The sequence below is a fragment of the Branchiostoma floridae genome, unplaced genomic scaffold (genome assembly GCF_000003815.2).
Source record: "Branchiostoma floridae strain S238N-H82 unplaced genomic scaffold, Bfl_VNyyK Sc7u5tJ_1439, whole genome shotgun sequence".
Lineage (NCBI taxonomy): Eukaryota > Metazoa > Chordata > Leptocardii > Amphioxiformes > Branchiostomatidae > Branchiostoma > Branchiostoma floridae.
In genome coordinates, this window is record NW_023365716.1 from 995,055 (window position 1) to 1,017,172 (window position 22,118).

Consider the following 22,118-nt stretch of genomic DNA (forward strand, 5'->3'; position numbering starts at 1 on the left):
GAAATCCTTGTCTTAATCAAGATAACACCACAATTAAATATATCTCTACATATCTAACGGTAAAACTGCTAAGGCAGGAGAATGAGGATTATCAGACGATATAAATCAACAGAAAATCATTGGCTTTGTTTACGCCTGTTTTATTTTGACAACACTGAACCAAAAACGGTTCTCAAGTATGTGTAATATACCATGCTTTATGCCAAATACTAAGAATCCATGTGTACAAACTACATATATGTGCCAAGTACATGCATATAACCACTATACACAGCGCGCGTATTGCTGTAAATTTATTCTTTCGTATAAATCAAAGTCCAGAAAGTCCAGGATCCCAAGAATTCAGGTTCCAACATGATTACTTATTTATTAAAGGTTAGCTACTAACATGCTATAACTACCATAGAATTGTACGAAATAAATATGATAATCTAATATGCAAAAATTTTCCTATCACTACAACATTTTTTTCTATCGCTATAAGATTTGGCGATTACTTTCAATGCTACAAGTGTGTGCGGTGTTCACATTGTCCTATACAAAATGTTCATGTTCCGTACGGTAAGACAAAGGGAATAGCCACCAAAGCGTCAGTAAATTACAGATTTCAGCTCATTTTCTCATCAACGTGTCTTTCTTTACAACATTGTGTGAAGGTCAAACAACATTTGCTCTGAGTGTGGCCCTCTCTAAAGTAGCACCTAAGTCACTATACCACATACACAGCATCTACAGTTACTATACCACATACACAGCATCTACAGTTACTATACCACATACACAGCACCTAGTTACAATACCACATGCACAGCACCTACAGTTACTATACCACATGCACAGCACCTACAGTTACTATACCACATACACAGCATCTACAGTTAAATTACAGATTTCAGCTCATTTTCTCATCAACGTGTCTTTCTTTACAACATTGTGTGAAGGTCAAACAACATTTGCTCTGAGTGTGGCCCTCTCAAAAGTAGCACCTAAGTCACTATACCACATACACAGCATCTACAGTTACTATACCACATACACAGCATCTACAGTTACTATACCACATACACAGCACCTAGTTACAATACCACATGCACAGCACCTACAGTTACTATACCTTATGCACAGGTAGAGTCATTTTGGCCACAACTGTGAGGGGTTAGGATTGTCCCACCGACCACGCTCGTGGGGTTTTTCGCATATGTCTAGATAAGTTAGACCTTCTTGCTGTCCTGTACCCACACTCCCCGCAGATGTAGGGTTTCTCACCGGTGTTTTGCTAGATGATGGTCCAAGGAGGGTTTATGTGCAGCAGAATAGTCACACTGGTCACATTTGTAAGGTTTTTCTCCCGTATGACTTCTCATATGTCGGGATAAGTCAGAATTTTGAGCCACCCTGTACCCACACTCCCAACACATGTAGGGTTTCTCACCGGTGTGTTTTCGTAAGTGTCGGTTCAAGTGAGATTTGTTTGCTACAGAAACGTCACACTGGTCACACTTGTAGGGTTTTTCTCCTGTGTGGCTTCTTATGTGTGTGGATAGGTTGCACTTCACAGCCGTCCTGTACCCACAATCTCCACACACGTAGGGTTTCTCACCGGTGTGTTTTCTTCTATGTCGACCCAATTTGGATTTCTCTGCAAATGAATAGTCACACTGGTCACACTTGTAGGGGTTCTCTCCTGTATGGGTTTTCATATGTAGGGATAAGGTATACTTTCTTATAGCCCTGTACCCGCATTCTTCGCACATGTAGGGTTTTTCACCAGTGTGTTTTGCTAGATGTTTATTCAATTCACCTTTCTGTGCAGCAGAATAGTCGCACTGGTCACACTTGTAGGGTCTCTCTCCAGTATGGGTTTTCATATGTCGAGATAAGTGGGACTTCTTAGCTGTCCTGTATTCACACTCCCCACACATGTAGGGTTTCTCACCGGTGTGATTTGCTAGATGTTGGTCCAAACTTGATTTCCGTGCGGCGGAATAGTCACACTGGTCACACTTGTAGGGTTTATCTCCAGTGTGGGTTCTCATATGTTTGGATAAGTCAAATTTTTGTGCTGCAGAATAGTCGCACTGGTCACACTTGTAGGGTCGATCTTTTGTATGGGTTCTCATATGTCTGGATAAGTCGGACTTTTGAGCTGCCCTGTGCTCACACTCCCCACACTTGTAGGGTTTCTCTCCTGTATGGGTATTCATATGTAGGGATAAATGGTACTTTCGCGCTGCCCTGTACCCACACTCCCCACACATGTAGGGTTTTTCACCAGCGTGTTTAACCACACGCCTTCCCATATCGCCTCTGCGATAAATGGTACTTTCGCGCTGCCCTGTACCCACACTCCCCACACATGTAGGGTTTTTCACCAGCGTGTTTAACCACACGCCTTCCCATATCGCCTCTGCTCTCCTGTACCTGTGAGGTTGGTGTGTTGTCAGGTTGGGGAAAGTTCACATCACACGTTTCTTGCTGCAGGCCCATGTTTGTTGTCTGGGTCTCCATGCTGTCACTCTCCTTCCCAGGATGCCCAGTACACAGTACTCGAGTAGATACCTCACAGCTGGACTCTTCCATTTCTGCTTTTACATCGCACGTTTCGTCCCTTTTCTCTTCCTGCTGCCGTCTCGTGTCTGTTGTCTGCTCCCAAATGTTGTAAGTCTCGTTCCAAGGATGTCCGGTTGGTTGGGTTGCACCGAAGTAGTCGTAGGTTTCCTGGTCCTCACTGTACGTTTCCTGACACAGCACGTTCTCCTGTCCATCCTGTTGCCATCCAGTGTCTCCTGTCTCCTCCTCTTTGATGTTCGTCCCGTCTGCAGTTTGTTCCGCATGAAGCTCTTTAACGGGAGGCACACATGTGGACTCCGCCATCTCTGAAATGATGGTAAAAATATGGGACATTAATTCATTTACGTCATCTGCACATAAGCAAGGGTTCGGATTTGACACAAGAAATTCTTTTGTCCAACTAGTGGACCCGTTTTAGCACCCCGGGTGTGTTTCCAGTGGTTTGCCAAGTACTAGTATAGCATTGTCTGCAGTCTCAGTAAATAAAATAAACAACAGTCGGATATATCCTAGCTATATATATTAGCGATATATATGTAACATGTATGTATTCTTCTCTCCCAGAGTTAGCCCTTGGCAATAGCCTCGGCTAGTTGGTCAGCCCTGGCTGTTTGTATACAGCTGAACAAATAAACAAATAAACAAATAAATATATACAGGGGATTCAACAACCTAGTTCATGATTCTTTTTACAGGTACTTACTGACTCACACATACTTAAAGCAAATAATATATACATAGATCACAGCAACATAGACACAGAAAAATATAAAGATATACATACACAGGCACCTCAAGAGCTTTAATACCTGATGATTGATTGGTTAATTGTTTGATTCCAACGTAGGTTTTGTGGTAGAATTTAGTTAGGGGCCGACGTTAGAATGGTGGTAGATTAAAGGAAAAGACGATATACAGAAAAACACTGTTAACATCAATGTTATCAGTCATGTGAAAAAAATGGCACTGCAAGTTCTAAGTCATAATTATGCCAAAATATTTCCTATTGAGTTAAGTTTGAATTTATTGTGATACCCTTTAGCTCACTGAGCTAATCTTCCAGGGCTATATGCAATGGATTCAGGACATTTGATTGAATTGAACTCCAAATCTGCGCAAGTGGTGAACCAAGGATGTTATAAGAGATATAACCTCCTTGGGTGAACAGATTTTCCTCGCAGCAGATGAACAAAGATCTTTGCACGACTATATGCTACTACACATTAAGACCACACGAGCATTATCATCGTCAAATAATGTATAATAATTGATAGTCATAAAATTAAGATTCGTGATTTCCTGATGCACCATTTCTGACCGTATATTGAAGGTACAAATCTATATTTGGTAGCCGTTACATCACTCATTACTACCCCCCCCCCCCCCCCCTACCGATCGTAAACACAATTCTATTCTAGTTTACCGCTGAACTTGCACCAACCAGGAATATTGGACGACACTCAAAGGCCTTACCTGCGTGTCTATGGTGTTTAGTGGTCTGTACGACTTCTGGAATCACGTAAATATCGCGTAACTTTGGGAGAGATGAGCACCAAATACGACGGGATAAAACAAAATGGCGAATGTCAGCTCATTAACGGGGCAAAGGTCAGAAGTCACAAACCTGATACCATTTGCCAATGGGTCAAATTAAAGTTCGCCGCATAACGCTCTACTCTCGTTGTTTTGAGCCTATCAAAGGCTTGTGTTTGGTTCCTGCATTAAATAATAGAAGAAAAAAAATCGCCAAAAGACTCGAGTCTTGAGTCTAGGTGGGGCAATGGGTGGGGCATCAAATATGTTGTGTCTTTCAGTTCCTGTTGGCACGGCAGCCAAGTTTTCTCAGCAGTAGGACTTACAGCTGACCTGTGCGACCTCACCACAGTGCCAGGTTAACGCTATTTCGTACAGTACAACACGCATGTGCGGGCAACATGAAATCTGGGCAATATGCCAAAAGTTAAAGAACCATGAACGTAAACATTCCGCCATTTTGAATGCGCCATTACCGTCTGGATACTGTTACGCAAAGGGAACAATGTTTACTTCTGATGGGCCTTGACCTTTGACATAATACCCAGGATTCCTGTCACCCGCACATGCATACTCTGCAAAACACCTTATGCAACACCTAGCAATTTTATTGCGCCCAATTTTTCTCAAACGTGCGGAACTATTACCACGCATGGAATCCCGTCGCGGCAAGGCTTAGGTCACATTTCCAAGCCGGGGCCCGGCCGGGCTGCTTTTGGGAGCAAAAACATAAAAATGCACAAAATGCCATATGTGTATATTTTTAGGTATACATTTTATTTTTTCGTTTCTTTAAACATCCCGGCCGGGCCCCGGTTTGTAAATGTGACCTAAGCCTAAATCGTGCGATTTTACCAGGGCATTGATAACTTTTTCTTCCTTTGTGATGCTTTCACTTCTAGGCCCAATCAGGCCAAGTCAACAAAATCGGCTGATATACGCAGAGTTTTTGTTAAATTCACATTTAGAATTCATTTGAATGAAAACCCCTAACCAAAATAACGCAACTATTGGATATAACCAACCCCCTATGTAACACTGCTAAAACAATGCAGTCAGAATCATTTCAATAGACGATGTAAATCAACACAGAATCAATGGCTTTGTTTTATTTACATCCCTTTATTTTGATGATGATCTTTACCAAACTGCATGAAGTTTTCAATCATATATAAGATATTGCTATAAGATAAAAAATACAGAATGTGATAATAAGCACTCAGAATACAAGTGTACGGAATACTAAGTACACATTGTAAGCAATACGCAAGATTCTTATTGTTATATATGTATATATTATGCTGCGAGATGTTGCAAACGTAGAGTTGTTCTTTCAAATTAGACTAAAACAAATAAAAAACACCAATGCCGAAAACGTTTAGATACTTCCGTGACATCTACGATTTCTACAATTCTTTAAGAAAAAGGAATAGTCGATTTTAACAGGAAACGTAAACCTATGCGTACTAAAACTATCTTATGTACAGAATCTACAACTATCAAAGTATCAGGTACAATTTGACTTAAGCATTAGTTCAAACTGAAAGATTTCCTATAAATCTAACCAGGCTATCTGAACATAACTGCCTCTAATGTAAATTTCCTTTCTACACAGTAGTTATCGGGCCCTGGTATAGACTGACAACAGATAATGTTTTCACCCCTGGATGCGATTTGTTTCTCTAAATGACCGTTCACGTTTAAAAAGGCAAAAACGTTGTATGCTGAACATTTGTCACACACGTAGATGTAGGTTCTTTGGTATGTCTTGTCAAATGTTTCAGGAGATGAGATTTCCTAGCCGCAGTGTAGTGTTAGTTTGACGTCATAAGGTTTTTCTCCTGTGTGTGTTCTCATGTGTTGGGCTAAATTAGACCGTCAAGTTGCTGTTCTCACACATGAAGAATTTCTCACCGGTGTGCTTTGTTAGATGCCTGTCCAAAGTTGACTTCTCTGCGGCGGAAAAGTCACACTTTAGGGTTTTTCACCTGTATGCGTCCTCATATGTCGGGCTAAGTCAGACTTTTCGGCTGTCCTATGACCACACTCCCCACACATGTAGGGTTTCTCACCTGTGTGTGTCATTAGGTGTCGGTCCAAAGTACATTTCTGTGCAGCAGAATAGTCGCACCGGTCACACGTGAAGGGTTTTTCCCCTGAATGCGTTCTCATATGTTTGTATAAGGTGGACTTTCGAGCTGTCCTGTACCCGCACTCCCCACACATGAAGGGTTTCTCACCAGTGTGTGTTGCTAGATGTTTGTCCAAATCGTATTTCCGTGCTGCACAATAGTCACACTGATCACACTTGTAACGTCTTTCCCCTGTGTGGGTTCTCATGTGTCGGGATAAGGTAGACCTATAAGCTGTTCTGAACCCACACTCCCCACACATGTAGGGTTTCTCACCGGTATGTTTTCGTATGTGTTTGACCAAAGTAGACTTATCTGCAGCAGAATAGTCACACTGGTCACACTTGTAGGGTTTTTCCCCTGAATGCGTTCTCATATGTGCGGATAAGATAGACCTACTATATGCTCTGTACCCACACTCTACACACATGAAGGGTTTGTTACCGGTGTGGTTTGCTACATGTTTCTTCAAATCATCTTTCCGCGCTGAAGAAAAGTCACAGTGGTCACACTTGTAGGGTTTTTCTCCTGTGTGGGTTCTCATGTGTTGAGATAACGTTGGTCTGTAAGGTGTCTTGTCCCGCACACGTCACACACGTGGCGTCCTTCATCCGTGTGTTTTGCTAGATGTCTGTGCAAAGCAGATTTCTGTGCTGCAGAATAGTCGCACTGGTCACACTTATATGGTTTTTCTCCTGTATGGGTTCTCATATGTTGGGATAAATGTGACTTAAAAGCTGTCCGGTACCCACACTTCCGACATATGTAGGGTTTCTCACTGTGTTTTGCTGCTATGTGCTGGTCCAAGTTGCCTTTCTGTGCAGCAGAATAGTCACACTGGTCACACTTGTAAGGTTTTTCTCCGGTATGAGTTCTCATATGCCTTGATAAGTCAAACATTTTTGTTGCCCTATACCCGCACTCCTCACACATGTAGGGTTTCTCACCGGTGTGTTTTGTTGCTATATGATAGGCCAGACTTCCTTGCTGTGCAGCAGCATAGTCACAATGGTGACACTTGTAGGGTTTCTCACCTGTGTGGGTTCTCATATGTTGAGACATGTGAGACCTATAAGCTGCCCTGTACCCACACTCCCCACACATGAAAGGTTTCTCACCGGTGTGTTCAACCACAAACATTCCAGTAATGCCTATGGTCTTTTGTACCTGTGAGGTTGATGTATTGTCAGATTTTGAAAAGTTCACATCACACGTTTCCTGCTGCAGGCCCATGTCTGTTGTCTGGGACTCCCTGCTATCACTCTCCTTTCCAAGGTGTTCTGTACACAGTTCTCCGGTAGAAAGCCCACTATTGGACTCCTCTATTTCTGCTTTTATACCGCGCGTTTCGTCGTTTGGATCGTCCCTTTCCTCGTCCAGATGCCGCCCCGTGTCTGTTGTCTGCTCCCAACTGTTGTAAATCTCACTCCAAGGGTGCCCGTTTGGTTGGTAGCCGTAGGTTTCCTGGTCCCCACTGTACGTTTCCTGGCACTGCATGTTCTCTTGTCCATCCTGTTGCCATCCAGTGTCTCCTGTCGGCTCCTCTTTGATGTGCGTCTCGTTCGCAGTTTGTTCCGCATGAAGCTCTTTAACGGGAGGCACAAATGTGAACTCCGCCATCTCTAAAATGATGATAAGAAAACAAGTATGAGAAAAACACATAATTATTTATTAAACATTTTATAATGCAGAAAATAAAGTCTTCTGTGAATTTTTTTTACCGTTTTACTTAGCTCCTGAATTGTTTTTCCAGTAACAAGATCTGGATATGTATCAATTAGGGGATAGAACAACATAGTATTTCCTTATTCAACACAGGCACGAATTGACTCATAGTAAAAACAGAATACAGTTATTCAACACAACAATGCAGACACATAGAAACATAACAATCTATATACACATGCGCCTCCAGAGATTTTGGACTTTAATTGTGGTAGAACAAATATGAGATTGTACAATGGTGTAATAGACGAGTACAGTGGACGCGTTTATACCATCTGGCATCGGTCAGGTGGAAAATACATTTCACTGGCACTGTAGCTTCTTGGCCTATTCATGATTATGCGAAAATATTGACTGCACACAAAACGGGGTTGATTTCCATATATAGCAGGGTTCTCCCCAGAATTTTTTAGTATAGTGGAGGGGCTGGCAAAAATAACCCGCACCAACGCGCTGCACTTTGATGAAAATGGGTTCATTTTGCAATGACAGAGTGTGTCAAATACTACAAGTATATATACTGTTGTTATTCCTTTGTTGTGAAGTGGCAAAACTACTATTGTTTTGATCATTGCTCATTCACAAGTTTTTGCAGACAATGCTGACTGGAAAAGTGATGCCACTTGGTACAAAAATCTGTGACTTGTCATTAATCTTAGCAAAACTAACAAAGAAAATAGGGAAGAAACACACTAAATTTGAAAAATAGTATAGTGGAGCTGGCTGAGAGTATAGTGGAGGGCCTTCCTTATTCGACTCTCTGGGGAGAACCCTGTATAGCTATAGATGCATACCAAAAAAATGGTGGGCAGGTCACTACTAGGAAAAGTTTCGCATTATGGTGCACGAATATAACGATCGTCACTTAATCTATTATTTGAATTATCAAATAATGCAATACTTTCCCGTCTGGCATTATATATGAGATGCAAAATGATATTTGGCTGTCGTTAGATTTCACACATAATTTAGTTTCAATGCCCCCCTCCCCATCGACTACCGATCGCAAACACACCTCTAATTGTAATTTACCGCCCAACAAGCACCAACCAGGCAGTATTCACTATAATTAGCAGTCTTACCTGTAGGTCTACTGTAGTAAACGGTGTCAAAAACTCCTACAAGTCGTAAAAATCGCTTCAGTTTTGAGGATATGAAAAACGCAAGACAAGCCACAAAACAAGATGGCGGACGTCAGCTCGCACTAATGGGGTAAAGGTGAAAGGTCACAAACCTGATGCTAAATAGGTCAAAACAAAGATCGCCGCATAGCGCTTTGCTCTCCTGGTTTTAAACCTTGCAAAAATAACGCTATAAATGAAGTAGTAGTGGTTATAATTCAAGTATTTTATGAAACACGACTCCAGAAAGACTAATGGATGTATTTCAACACTAATGGAGATCTCCTAGTAAAGAAAACAAATGTTCTACCACAATTTCTACGTCTCAGATTGTCAGATTTTGACGGTTAGTTCAAGCCAGGTGAAATCCGATATGCGCAGGATTTCTTGAAACGCTGCTGCAACTTAGTACAAGGATGTGCTTCATATGAACACCTGACATTTGGCTTGGTTAACATTTCTTCCAAAAGTTATGTTATTTCTTCTGTAAAATTAGGCCCTGGTAGGAAATGGAGTTAGAATTATCAGACGATAGAAACCAACACACAATTACTGTCTTTGCTTCCTTTATTTTGAATTAGCTCTGCCAAAATTTTGCTAAGCTTTTACACATGTCAATATCACCTATATTACTATAAGCTTAAACGCTACGAATACAAAACATGTATAGCAAACTGTACACATCGGTGCATATAAAGTATATAATTCGGAATGTTAGATCCTTCTATCAAATATAGTAGACTAAACCATGCAAATATACCAAAATATTCCAGTATTCAAATCGATACCGACATGTGTACATTGAATGAAAAAAAAATATCGTACCGAAACTACTTCAAGTCTATATCATCTTTACAGTCCGATTTAAAAAAGGCTTTCTTACATAAATGTTATTAACAAATAAGCGGTCAACACAAAAGGAAGGAGCACATCTATCATGGCTACTATCTTATGTACAAAACCTACATCATAGAGTTTTAGGTGTAACTATATCTGATGTACCTACATCTATAGAGTTTTAGGTGTAACTATATCTGTTGTACCTACATCATAGAGTTTTAGGTGTAACTATATCTATTGTACCTACATCTAGAGTTTTAGGTGTAACTATATCTATTGTACCTACATCTATAGAGTTTTAGGTGTAACTATATCTATTGTACCTACATCTATAGAGTTTTAGGTGTAACTATATCTATTGTACCTACATCTATAGAGTTTTAGGTGTAACTATATCTATGTATGTGGGACTGCATTGTTAGCAGCGACACCTAGCTGCAGTTCAAAGTGAACCTCTATATCTGTCGCCTGTATGAGTATGGATCAGGCTGGCTACCTTGCCCCATGACCTAGATGTCAAGGGACTATGTAAGTGGGTACATCTGTTTACTGTATATTCGTCACACTTGTAGATTGTTTGTTCCGTATGTCTTCCGTATACATGAAAAGTAGATAACGGTGAGATTTCCTAGCACACTAGTTACACTGATAACCCATATATAGTTTCTCTCCTCTGTGGTTTCTTATATGCTTGGTTATTCAGACTTTTGAGTTGTCTTGTTCCAGCACACTTTGCACATCTAGGTCATTTTACTGGTGTGCTTCCTTACATGTCGGTTAAAGGTGGATTTTTTTTTTGCAACAGAAGGTTTTTATCCTGTATGAGTTTTCATGTGTTGGGATAAGGTAGATCTTTGAGCCGCCCTGTATCCGCACTTCTCACACATGTAGGGTTTCTCACCGGAATGTCTCGTTTGATGATCGATCAAATGTTGTTTCTGTGCAGCAGAATAGTCACACTGGTCACACTTGTAGGGTTTTTCTCCTGTGTGGGTTCTCAAATGTTGTGATAAGTTGGTCCTTTGAGCAGTCCTGTAGCCACACTCTCCACACATGTAGGGTTTGTCACCACTGTGTTTCATTAAATGTTGGTCCAAAGTGCCTTTCTGTGCAGCAGCATAGTCACACTGGTCACACTTGTAGGGTTTTTCTCCCGTGTGTTTTCGCATGTGTTTGGATAAGTGAGACTTCTGAGCTGTCCTGTACCCACACTCCCCACACAAGTAGGGTTTCTCACCGGTGTGTATCGCTACATGTTGCTTCAAAGCAGTCTTTGTTGCAGCAGAATAGTCACACCGATCACACTTGTAGGGTTTCTCTCCTGTATGAATTCTCACATGTTCGGTTAGGTGAGACTTTTTCGCTGTCCTGTACCCACACGACCCACACATGTAGGGTTTCTCACCTGTGTGTTTTATTACATGTTGGTCCAAGGTGGATTTCTGTGCTGCCGAGTAGTCACACTTATCACACTTGTAGGGTTTTTCCCCTGTGTGGGTTCTCAAATGTTGGGATAAGTGTTGCTTTTGAGCTGTCCTGTACCCGCACTTTCCACACATGTAGGGTTTCTCACCACTGTGTTTCATTAGATGTTGGTTCAAGTGGCCTTTCTGTGCAGCAGAATAATCACACCGATCACACTTGTACGGTTTTTCTCCTGTATGGGTTCTCATATGTACGGACAAGTCAGACTTTTCAGTCGCTCTGTACCCACACTCCCCACACATGTAGGGTTTCTCACCGGTGTGTTTTGCTACATGTTGCTCCAAATGCGATTTTCGTGAAGCAGAATAGTTACACTGATCACACTTAAAGGGTTTTTCTCCGGTGTGGGTTCTCATACGTCGTCTGCTGTCAATCTCATTCCCAGGGTGTCCAGGATGGTCAATCTCCTTCCCAGGATGTCCAACACACTCCTCTTCCAAGGAATGTTCACCGCTAGAATCTTCCATTTCTGCTCTGTAGGAGGGGGGAGGATATAGATTTATTTATAGATTATAGATAAAAGCTTGCTGCTAAAGCTGTGCCTCACACTAAGACTTAGGTTTTGATTTTACCTGCAAAATACAACTATCAAAATTTGTAACCTGCATTTCCAGTTCCGAGACCAGTCCTCTGCTCAAGTATTGACCAAAATTTGTGACAAAGTTAACATTGGAAAATGTTGATCTACTCAAGATATTTGGGCAACTATATCATGTGGTGGTGACATGTAATAGACGATTGTTTTCAAGATAAAGGATGTTTTCATATCAAATTTCATTTCGAATTGTAACCGTATGAAACCTAATACCTTGTTATGACAACGGTGCCGAATCAGAGGCTAGCTTCTTTATGGACGCAGGGGAGGGACGCCGCAACCTGGAACAGCATGAATATATTACTTGTGAAACAATCCAACATTCCTCCCACAAAACTCCTTTCTCCAAAGTGAGTCATACAATTGAAAGAAGAAGAAAAAAACGTCATTGGCATCTACTGCTTGTACGTGTGAGAAGTTACCTAATACTTTATAATAGTATGGTATACAGGGAAATGGCAAATTTACAAGTGTCTCTAAAAGTTCTTGGTACCGCTTGATTTTCCACCATATCAAACAACACAGGACTGAAATGGTACACCGAGAGACAGTAAACCCGTTAGGAAAGAGCCGAAAACAAACCTCTTACGTTAGGTCGCACGCACTTTGGTTCGCCCCCCTCCCCCTTCAATTTTACCATATTTACATAGAGAAAATGTCTATAAATCAAAAGCGTTACGGTGATTCTTTTCCCACCAAAATGACGTTAAACTCCTTCGCATGTTACCAGAATACTTGGATTCACGTTTGTAAGTCTTACCTGCTTTCTATGATGGTTTTTCTCTTCACGAAAACCGGGGCTCGGGCAGCTTTGTTCTGCTGTCGTGTCGTGAGGTCAGAGGTGAAGGTGATGAGGGTCAAATGTAACTTTGCTACCCTGATTATCCAGATAATACGTTTTATATCTGGCTACATGTTAGTATGTATGTCCATGTTTCTGCAGCAAAAATTGAATCAAACCCGTGCAGACGTTTGTCTTGTTTGTTGCTTATGCATATGTTGATGAAATATATTCATCATTCCGTCCAGTGACGATGTTTTTGTAAACAGAACGTCCTGACGGTAACCTTTAAAATATATTCACCACATTTCAATTTAGAGGTTAAATTCAGTCCGGGGCCATGTTTTGTCCTAAGATTCCCCTTATACATCATTTTCGATTCTTTTCTGAATTTTTCATGCCTCTTTAATAAATCTCATTTCATTAACAACAATAATGATAATAAATCTCCCATCATAGCAATACATAATTTAATATATACACCAAGACAAAGACAATACTAGAAAGGCCGACATTTGCTTAAGAGCAAATACAGCATATTTCAGCCATACCCCTTCCCACGCAACATTGGACTGTTCCAAATCACCCCTGCGCAAAAATGGAACATCCTCTTAACAGTACATTATCCCCCAAAGTGGACTGGTATTGTGAATTGATTCCAGGTAAAAACAGAGCTTGCTTCTATTTTTCAGAAAATGACAATAATCACACCTTCCATTCAGAAAAATTTCATCATGACTGAAAATAGTTGAATGACTTAATGTAATGTCATTAACAATTTTCAGTACGATAACTAGGTGTAAGTTTAAAAAAGTATAAGCTCCTTGTGATGTGGGTACATTTATTATTGCAGTGAACTTTTCTTATTCAAGTAGGGCATACGATTTAATAATTATCAACCAGGTGCAGGTACTGTAGGAGCGTTTGTTTTCTTCAAGCTGTAAAACTGTTAAACCATCAGCCATCGAGCCTATATTCTTATTTTAGTTTAACAACTTCCTGCCAGACCCGGAAGATACGATTGAACCTTGTTCGAGGATTTATTTTCGTCTGTCTGGTCAGTCTGTTCATACCCTGGCGCTGAGAGTGTTTTATTGGGCTGAAACTCTGGCAGTTTAAAGTTACTTACAATTTAAATGTTCAAAGTTTATGTCAAACAACAACAGCACTAGGAACACATACATTTGCTCTGGAGAAAATACAGCAGTTTTCGCAAGTTCCAGTCCAGTGATAGAAATGTGGCCACTATAGACAGGTGGTCACTATAGAGAGAATGCTGATCTATACACCTTTCTCACGCAGCGGCCATGATAGATCTAAAACGAGTTCAATGTGGCAAACAAAAGGCTGTCCATCATAATTAGCAGTTCGACCAATGGTAGCCTGCCAATTAGGAAATCGACCAATAAGTGAATGGCTGCAAATTCGTTAAAAATTTGCATTATTATGTTGTTATTTTGCATCTCTTAAGGGACTATGGGGTCAGTCTACACTACTCTAAATTGCTACATCTTTTGGTGCATAACACTTCTTGTAATACGTATCATTCTATCTTATATCATGAAAATTTGTGTGGTTTGGGGAAAAACTAAATGGGACCTGATTTTAGAAATAAGTTTTGTCTGTTTGCCTCATTGACCTCTTTTTCGATCTATCATGGCCACCGCGTGAGAAAGGTGTATTGACTAGGAGCCATACGTTACACATGATTTCAGTACACTGATCATTAATCATATAAACATTGCACAGGTAAACCAATTGTTTAGATGTACAATTAAGTTCAAATAATTCTGAAGAGAAATATTGATGAGAAAATAATCATTCTCGCCACTGTCTAACTTATAATTACGTATCAAAACTAAACGCAGATTTTCTAACTAACGCACCTTTCGCCGACTTCATCGAAGGACCGCCGGCTATCAATCAAACACGGCTGTTGATTAGACTTAGAGTTTCAAACAGTCATGTGCTGTGTGCCAGTTGACAGCGAACTTCATGCTACGTGATGTTTTACATTGCTTGGACCTTCTTTCCTACAGCGGTGCTTCTACAAAATATTTAGACTGTAACACTGAGTCCCACATGTTTTATAGAATAGAATTTAACGCAGAACAGCGTTTTTTGCTGGGTATTTTTCTTGAAACATGTCCGTGGGAATATCAGTGAGGCGGCGACGTAGGGATATCAGACCGTCAACAAAAGTCGCACGGCGGCTAACGGCGCAGCGAAGATACTAGCGCTATAAATAAGCGCTTCAACTAAGGATGGCAACCCATACAATATTTTTGTATACTGTTGAGCTAAGTAAAGTTTGTTGTTTATGAGGTTTTAGTTGTCTTTGAAGCTTTGACCCGAAATATTTTAAAGTCAAACTGCTGAAGAGAAGTAAGTGACTGCTACGATTATCGTAGATATGGCCCTAAAAAACTGATAAAAGAAGCCTTCTCAATAGTCTAAAATGCAAGAGCTTCCGGGGGGACTTCGCCCACCTGGGTCCCCCCCCACAGTGGCCCTGCCCCTGGACCCCGCCAGGGACATTCGGCGGCCCCCGGACCCCTGTCCGACGCTTTGAAAAAATTCTGGCGAGAAGTCTGTACGGCCTGAGTCTTCAAGTTAACGTATTGTGTGGTCCCGCTTATGAATATTAATTAGCCTTCGCTTTCCTCTTCGCTGATTGGCTGAACCATTAATTGAATTAACTCTTCCTGCCGGCTAGACGCAGGTGCAGATGTCGGCTCTGTGGGGTGAACGTCCGAAAGGTCATGGCATGGAGAACGAAAGAAAACCAATTTCCCCTAAAAAAAGTGCTGTAATTAAGCCTTTTACAGTACTTTATGCCAAAAATTTTACTTGGATCATTTTACCAACTATCTTATGCCTATCTATACCAAATGTTACTCATACCAGGGTACAGGGTTGCAAAATATACCGTTATAAGACCGTCAACAACAGTCGCACGGAGCTAACAGCGCAGCGAAAATACCATCGCTAGCGTTTCAACTTCGGATAACAAGTTATAAGTACTGTTGAACTCAGTAACGTTAAAGTTTGTTTTTAGTTGCCTTTGACGGTTTGACCTGAAATAGTGTTACGCTAAACTCCTGAAGAGAAGTTAAGTGACTGCTGCGATTATCATAGATATGCCCCTAAGAACTGATACAATATAAAGCCTTCTGAATAGTCTAAAATGCGAGAGCCTTAGGCGGGCTTCGCTCCCCCTGGCGGGAACACTGCTATATACGGGATCATGAGGCCCCGCTTATGAATATTAATTAGCCTTTGGCCTCCTCTTCGCTGATTGGCTAGGTCTTTGATTCAATTAACTCTCCGGCTGACGCGCACAGGTGTGGCTCTGTGCGGGGTCACGGAAGGTCACGTCAGGAGGCCAAAAGAAAACAAATTTCCCCTCAGAAAAGTGCCAAAATTAATCATTTTAAAGTTGTTTATGTCAAAAATTTTACTTGAATCTTGTTACCAAGTATCTAATGCCTATCTATACCAAATTTCAGGTCATTTAATTGTAATACCAGGGTACAGGAGCCAAAAGTGTCCTTTTTTGGTCAAAAATTGGCCAAAAATCGCAAAAATAAGCATTTTGTTGCACTGTACACCAAAAGTGTTATTGAATTTATATGAAGGGATTATGAAGGCACATCTGTGTCAAATTTCAGCTCATTCGGTTGCAATACCAAGGTACAGGAGCCAAAAGTGTCCTTTTTTGGTCAAAAATTGGTCAAAAAATCGCAAAAATAAGCATTTTGTTGTACTGTACACCAAAAGTGTTATTGAATCTATATGGGGGCATTATCAAGGCACATCTTTGTCAAATTTCAGCTCATTTGGTTGTAATACCAGGGTACAGGGGCCAAAAGTGTCCTTTTTTGGTCAAAAATTGGTCAAAAAATCGCAAAAATAAGCATTTTGTTGTACTGTACACCAAAAGTGTTATCGAATTTATATGGGAGCATTATCAAGGCACATCTCTGTCAAATTTCAGCTCATTTGGTTGTAATACCAGGGTACAGGGGCCAAAATATACAGTTTTGGTCGAAAATTGACCAAAAAATCTCAATAAAATCATTTTAGAGGCAGATATGAAAAAACTGAGAAAAAAGCATCAAGGTATTGGCCCATTCTACCCCTGTGCCAAATTTCAGGTCATTCGGTCCAGGAACGGCGGAGATGAATCACTTTGAAGATTTGACAGGAGAAAGAAAGAAAGAAACATTACGAATACAATATATTTCACCATACTATGTATGGCTGAAATATAATGAATACCATTGATGTTATTTACAGCTTTAATACATACTTCAAATGATCTGTCCATTGTTATATCATGTAGCTTCCTTCGTGCTTTAAGTGGAGCTGCAAATAACTGTTTTAGATAACGTGTGAGCACAATACTCCTGTTAAGGTAGGTTAGTCATTCCACGGCATGGATACTACAATCTGCTGATATCGATAATTGCAAAAATGAGGTTATTCAGTTAAAAAAAAAAACTTGTCTAAAGCAGATAAATATCATGGTTTTTAAACATGTTTAGAATCCTTACTCCTATGATCACCTACATTTATAAATAACATGTAAAATAAAATAAAAAGTAAAAAAAAAAAGTACTGAAACTATACATACGAAACCTATATCGGTCCGGTAGGGCACATATACTATAATCCTCGCAAGCTCACTGGGACATGTCTGCCTCTCATGTATAATTCCTTTTACCCCTTGTCACATTATCCATGATCTTTGGGCGTATCGACGGAAGGTCGGCCATACATAAGATCGACAGAGGGTTGTGCGCATTTTTCACCTGAAAACCGTCCCTGTCACATATAAGCCACTGTACCTTAAGCTTGTACAGTTGTTGTGCAATAAAGTTATTATTATAAGCGAGGCTCGGGCGATTGCCGCAGACTCGTCGTCCGATCGATTTTCGCGCAACGTGACAGGAGTATTTACCACAGAGTTCAGTAGGACGATTTGTTTTATATCTGGCTACACGTTAGTGGGTATGTCCGTGTTTCTGACAGTAAAAACTGAATTAAACTTTCGTCTTGTTTGTTGCTTATGATGATTAGATGTAGCAATAAGTTTGTATTCCATCCAGTGGCCATGTTTTACTTATAGAACGTACTGACGGTGACCTTTCAAATATATTCATCACATTTCAATTTAGAGGTCCAATTCACTGGTCATACTTGTAGAGTTTCTCTCCTGTGTGGGTTCTCATGTGTCGGGTTAAATAAGGCCTTCGATTTGTCCTGTATCCACACTCCCAACACATTTAGGGTTTCTCACCGGTGTGGTTTGCTACATGATCATCCAAGGTGCCTTTCTGTGCAGCTGAATAGTCACACTGGTAACACTTGTAGGGTTTTTCTCCTGTGTGGGTTCTCATATGTGCGGATAAGTGAGACTTCTGAGCTGCTCTGTACCCGCACACCCCACACATGTAGGGTTTGTCATTACTGTGATTTAAAAAAGATGTCGAACCAAATTGGATATCTGTGCAGCAGAATAGCCACACTGGTCACATTTGTAGGGTTTTTCTGCTGACAGAATACGTCCGTTGGGACATTAAGACATTTTCATGTATTACATTATTATTTAGTATTTATTTAATATCTGACACTGACCTCCCTCATGACCTCAATGAAAAGCGGCCTGCTGGCCGATTTGATCTTCTCATGAATAAATAAAGGTTCAAACAAACAAAATGCTGAGAAAAGGAAATTATGCAAGGCTTGACGCATCCCTAGCAATTCTTCCTGGGATACACATTGCAATGTTAGCATGCTTGCATAGTCTAATCTCACTCATCCTCTCCGCATAGTCTAATACTTGTTAAAGAACCCAACTAGTCTTCTTCAAGACTCCTCTTGCAACATCCAGTCATACAAAGAGTACGTTCGTTGGGATCTACTGCTATTACTTACACATTACAGTTCCACTGCCCCCCTCCCCACCAAAACACCGATCACAAACACCCCCCTAATTCCAGTTTACCGCTGAATAAGCACCAACCAAAAAGCACTGCTGCCAATCACATGTCTTACCTGTAGGTTTATGGCGTTAACCGGTCTCAAAGACTTCTGGTGACTGTAAAATCTCGACAGATCTTCTGAGATATTTAGGGCTGACGTCAGAGTTGCGTTCTGTACCCACACTCCCCACACATGTAGGGTTTCTCACCGGTGTTTTTAACCACATGCCTTTCCATATTGCCTCTGCTCTCCTGTACCTGTGAGGTTGATGTGTTGTCAGGTTGGGGAAAGTCCACATCACACGTTTCCTGCTGCAGACCCATGTCTGTTGTCTGGGTCTCCCTGCTGTCACTCTCCTTTCCGGGGTGTCTGGTATCGTACATCTCATTCCCAGGGTGTCTAGAATTTCCAGCACACAAGTTTGCAGTAGAAACCTCACAGCTGGGTTCTTCCGTTTCTGCTCTTACACCGCGCGTTTTGTCCCTTTCCTCCTCCTGCTGCCGTCCCGTGTCTGTTGTCTGCTCCCAACTGTTGTAAGTCTCGTTCCATGGATGTCCGGTTGGCTGGTAGTCGTAGGTTTCCTGGTCCTCACTGTACGTTTCCTGGCACAGCACGTTCTCTTGCCCATACTGCTGCCATCCAGTGTCTCCTGTCGGCTCCTCTTTGATGTGCGTCTCGTTCTCAGTTTGTTCCGCATGAAGCTCTTTACTAGGTGGCAGACACATGAACCCCGCCATCACTAAAATGATGATAAGAAAATAAGGATAAGAAAAATATATGTTCATCAAATTCTTTTACAAACCAGGTAAAGGGTGAAAATTTGAAGTGGACCCGTTTTAGTTCCTCAATTGTGTTTCCAGCAACAAGATTTGGACATTTCATAGGGGATACAATAACATACATTACCATCCCCTATGTCCAAGGAGTTTCGGAAAAACTCAGACGGATCTTCCAAAACTTCAACATCGCCACTTATAGGGGATACGACAAAATAGTTCCTTAGATCTTTAATACAGGCACTTACTGACTCATAGTAAAAACTGAATACAGCAATGCGGGCACATAGAAACATAACAAGCTATATATACATGCGCTTTCAGAGATTTTTGACCTTAATTGTGATAGAACAAATATGAAATTGTACAATGGTGTAATAGAAGAGTACAGTGGACACTTTCATGGCATCGGTCAGGTGGAAAATACATCTCACTGGCACTGCAGCCTCTTGGTATCTTCATGATTATGCGAAAATAATGACTGCACACAAAACGGAGTTGATTCAACATGTAGCTATAGCTGCGCACAAAAAAAGTTAGGCATGTCACTACTAGGAAAAGTTTCGTATTATGGTGCATGAATATAACGATCGTCACTTAATCTATTATTTGAATTATCAAAGAATGCAATATTTTATTATGTCTGGCATTATATTTGAGATGCAAAGAGATATTTGGCAGTCCTTACATTTCACACATAACTAGTAGTTTGAATGCCCCCTCCCCATCGACTACCGATCGCAAACACACCTCTAATTGTAATTTACCGCCCAACAAGCACAAACCAGGCAGTATTCACTATAATTAGCAGTCTTACCTGTAAGTCTACTGTAGTAAGCGGTGTCCAAAACTCCTACAAGTCGTAAAAATCGCTTCAGTTTGGAGGATATGAAAAACGCAAGACGAGCCACAAAACAAAATGGCGGACGTCAGCTCTCATTAACGGGGTAAAGGTGAAAGGTCACAAACCTGATGCTAAATAGGTCAAACCACAGATCGCCGCATAACGCTTTACTCTCCTGGTTTTGAACCAAGCAGAAATAACGGTATAAATGAAATAGTAGTGGTTATAATTCAAGCATTTTATGAAAGACGACTCCAGAAAGAGTAGTGGATGTATTTCAACACTAATGGAGATCTCCTAATAAAGAAAACAAAAGTTCTACCTCGATTTCTACGTCTCAGATTCTGTTAGGTTTTGACGGTTAGGCCAAGCCAGGTGGAATCCGATATGCGCATGGTTTCTTCTTCATTTCACGTTTAGATCTTAAAATACTGTTGCCACAAGGATGTTATTGGGATACGATGCAAATCAACACCTTATATTTAGCTTGGTCTACATTTCTTCAGAGAAATTATGTTATTTTTGTCTGTCAAAATTGCGCCATGGTAGGAAATGTCTACATATATTAAGCCGCGAGGGCAAGGGAGTCAAAATTATCAGACGATATAAACCAACACAAATGAAATTACTGTCTTTGTTTCCACTTTATTTTGAATTAGCGTTACCAAAATTATGCTTTTAAACAAGTCAGTATCATCTAAATTCCTATAAGCTTAAACACTACGAATACATGTGTACAAAACGTGTATCATGTTTAGAATACACATCGGTACGTATAAACTAAATAATTGTAAAGGTTAGATCATTCTATCAAATAAAGTAACTAAAGCAACTAAATATACCAATGTTAAAATGTTCAAGTATTCAAATTAATACCGACAGTGTGTACAGTGGAGAAAAACAAAAACAAAGATCGTATCAAAATTATTTCAAGTCTAAAACCTACATCTAGATTATCTGTACAGTGCGATTTCAAAAACGCTTTCTTACATAAATGTTACTAACAAATCAGCGGCAAACACAAAAGAAAGGAGCACATCTATCATGGCTACTATCTCAGGTACAAAACCTACGTCTATACAGTTTTAGGTGTATCTATATGTATGTAAAAGTACTTTACGTTTAGGACTGCATAGTTAGCAGCGACAACTAGCTGCAGTTCAAAGTCAACTTCTATATCTGTCGTCTACCAACACTTTCTTGACAGGAGCGACCAAACCTAAGCAACTTTAGAGGGTACATTTGCCACAATCCTCGCCACAATCCTCATGTAGAATTCCTCACCACACGGCAAGATACAATTAGAGTCGACATGGTCACTCAAGGAGGGATTCTTATTTGTTTATTTATTTTATTTTGTTTATACTTATTCTTCCTCCTTATTAATTTCCACCTGCTGACTACCTTCGGGACAAGTTAGACCTTTGAGCTGTCCTGTGCCCACACTCCACAAAAATGTAGGGTTACTCACTGGAATGTCTAGTTTGATGGTTGATCAAATGTTGTTTCTGTGTTGCGGAATAGTCACACTGGTCAAGTTTGTAAGGTTTTTCTCCTGTATGTGTTTTCATGTGTCGGGATAAGGTAGATCTTTGAGCTGCCCTGTACCCACACTCCCCACACATGTAGGGTTTCTCACCGGTGTGTTTTCTTACGTGCTTGTCCAAATCGAATTTGTTTGCAGCAGAATAGTCACACTGGTCACACCTGTAAGGTCTCTTTCCTGT

The 22,118-nt window shown here is 40.7% G+C and overlaps 6 protein-coding genes across 6 annotated transcripts in view; 1 reads left to right on the forward strand and 5 right to left on the reverse strand.

The window, feature by feature from the left end:
- The window catches only part of LOC118407668 (tropomyosin-1-like), a 1,169,601-nt gene that overhangs the window by 993,962 nt on the left and 153,521 nt on the right, over positions 1-22,118 (forward strand). The window lies entirely within an intron of this gene.
- The window catches only part of LOC118407627 (zinc finger protein 525-like), a 976,997-nt gene that overhangs the window by 953,379 nt on the left and 1,500 nt on the right, over positions 1-22,118 (reverse strand). The gene's annotated exons all lie outside the window — the stretch shown is intronic.
- Positions 522-2,874, reverse strand: LOC118407707 (gastrula zinc finger protein XlCGF57.1-like). The gene is made up of 3 exons (XM_035808225.1): positions 2,600-2,874; positions 1,100-2,421; positions 522-872 (listed from the first exon to the last, which is right to left on the reverse strand). Exons 1-2 carry the CDS (start codon positions 2,872-2,874, stop codon positions 1,263-1,265), a joined length of 1,434 nt encoding a protein of 477 aa, XP_035664118.1. The 3' UTR covers positions 522-872; positions 1,100-1,262.
- Positions 5,653-7,319, reverse strand: LOC118407651 (zinc finger protein 782-like). Its single transcript, XM_035808166.1, has 2 exons — positions 6,681-7,319; positions 5,653-6,596 (listed from the first exon to the last, which is right to left on the reverse strand). The coding sequence occupies exons 1-2, from the start codon at positions 6,778-6,780 to the stop codon at positions 6,079-6,081; spliced, it is 618 nt and encodes a 205-aa protein (XP_035664059.1). The 5' UTR covers positions 6,781-7,319; the 3' UTR covers positions 5,653-6,078.
- Positions 7,012-9,127, reverse strand: LOC118407708. Its single transcript, XM_035808227.1, has 3 exons — positions 9,044-9,127; positions 7,355-7,858; positions 7,012-7,052 (listed from the first exon to the last, which is right to left on the reverse strand). Exons 2-3 carry the CDS (start codon positions 7,854-7,856, stop codon positions 7,012-7,014), a joined length of 543 nt encoding a protein of 180 aa, XP_035664120.1. The 5' UTR covers positions 7,857-7,858; positions 9,044-9,127.
- The window catches only part of LOC118407709 (zinc finger protein 501-like), a 482,642-nt gene continuing 472,283 nt past the window's right edge, over positions 11,760-22,118 (reverse strand). Inside the window, exons 4-6 of the mRNA XM_035808228.1 lie at positions 19,678-19,742; positions 19,301-19,510; positions 11,760-11,881 (exon numbers count right to left, since the gene is read on the reverse strand). Coding sequence (XP_035664121.1) covers positions 11,760-11,881; positions 19,301-19,510; positions 19,678-19,742 — 397 coding nt within the window. The remainder of the gene's footprint in view (positions 11,882-19,300; positions 19,511-19,677; positions 19,743-22,118) is intronic.

What these genes read in the sequence shown, in the direction of transcription:
- LOC118407707 (XM_035808225.1), bottom strand. Translation starts at nt 2,874, where the DNA reads ATGGCGGAGTCCACATGTGTGCCTCCCGTTAAAGAGCTTCATGCGGAA. An exon ending in GAAGAGAAAAGGGACGAAAC is followed by an intron (nt 2,422 to 2,599) that starts GTGCGATGTAAA and finishes CCAACCTCACAG; the next exon opens with GTACAGGAGAGCAGAGGCGA.
- LOC118407651 (XM_035808166.1), bottom strand. Translation starts at nt 6,780, where the DNA reads ATGAGAACCCACACAGGAGAAAAACCCTACAAGTGTGACCACTGTGAC. An exon ending in ACATGTAGCAAACCACACCG is followed by an intron (nt 6,597 to 6,680) that starts GTAACAAACCCT and finishes GAACGCATTCAG; the next exon opens with GGGAAAAACCCTACAAGTGT.
- LOC118407708 (XM_035808227.1), bottom strand. Translation starts at nt 7,856, where the DNA reads ATGGCGGAGTTCACATTTGTGCCTCCCGTTAAAGAGCTTCATGCGGAA. An exon ending in GTTTGTGGTTGAACACACCG is followed by an intron (nt 7,053 to 7,354) that starts GTGAGAAACCTT and finishes TCTGCTGCACAG; the next exon opens with AAAGGCAACTTGGACCAGCA.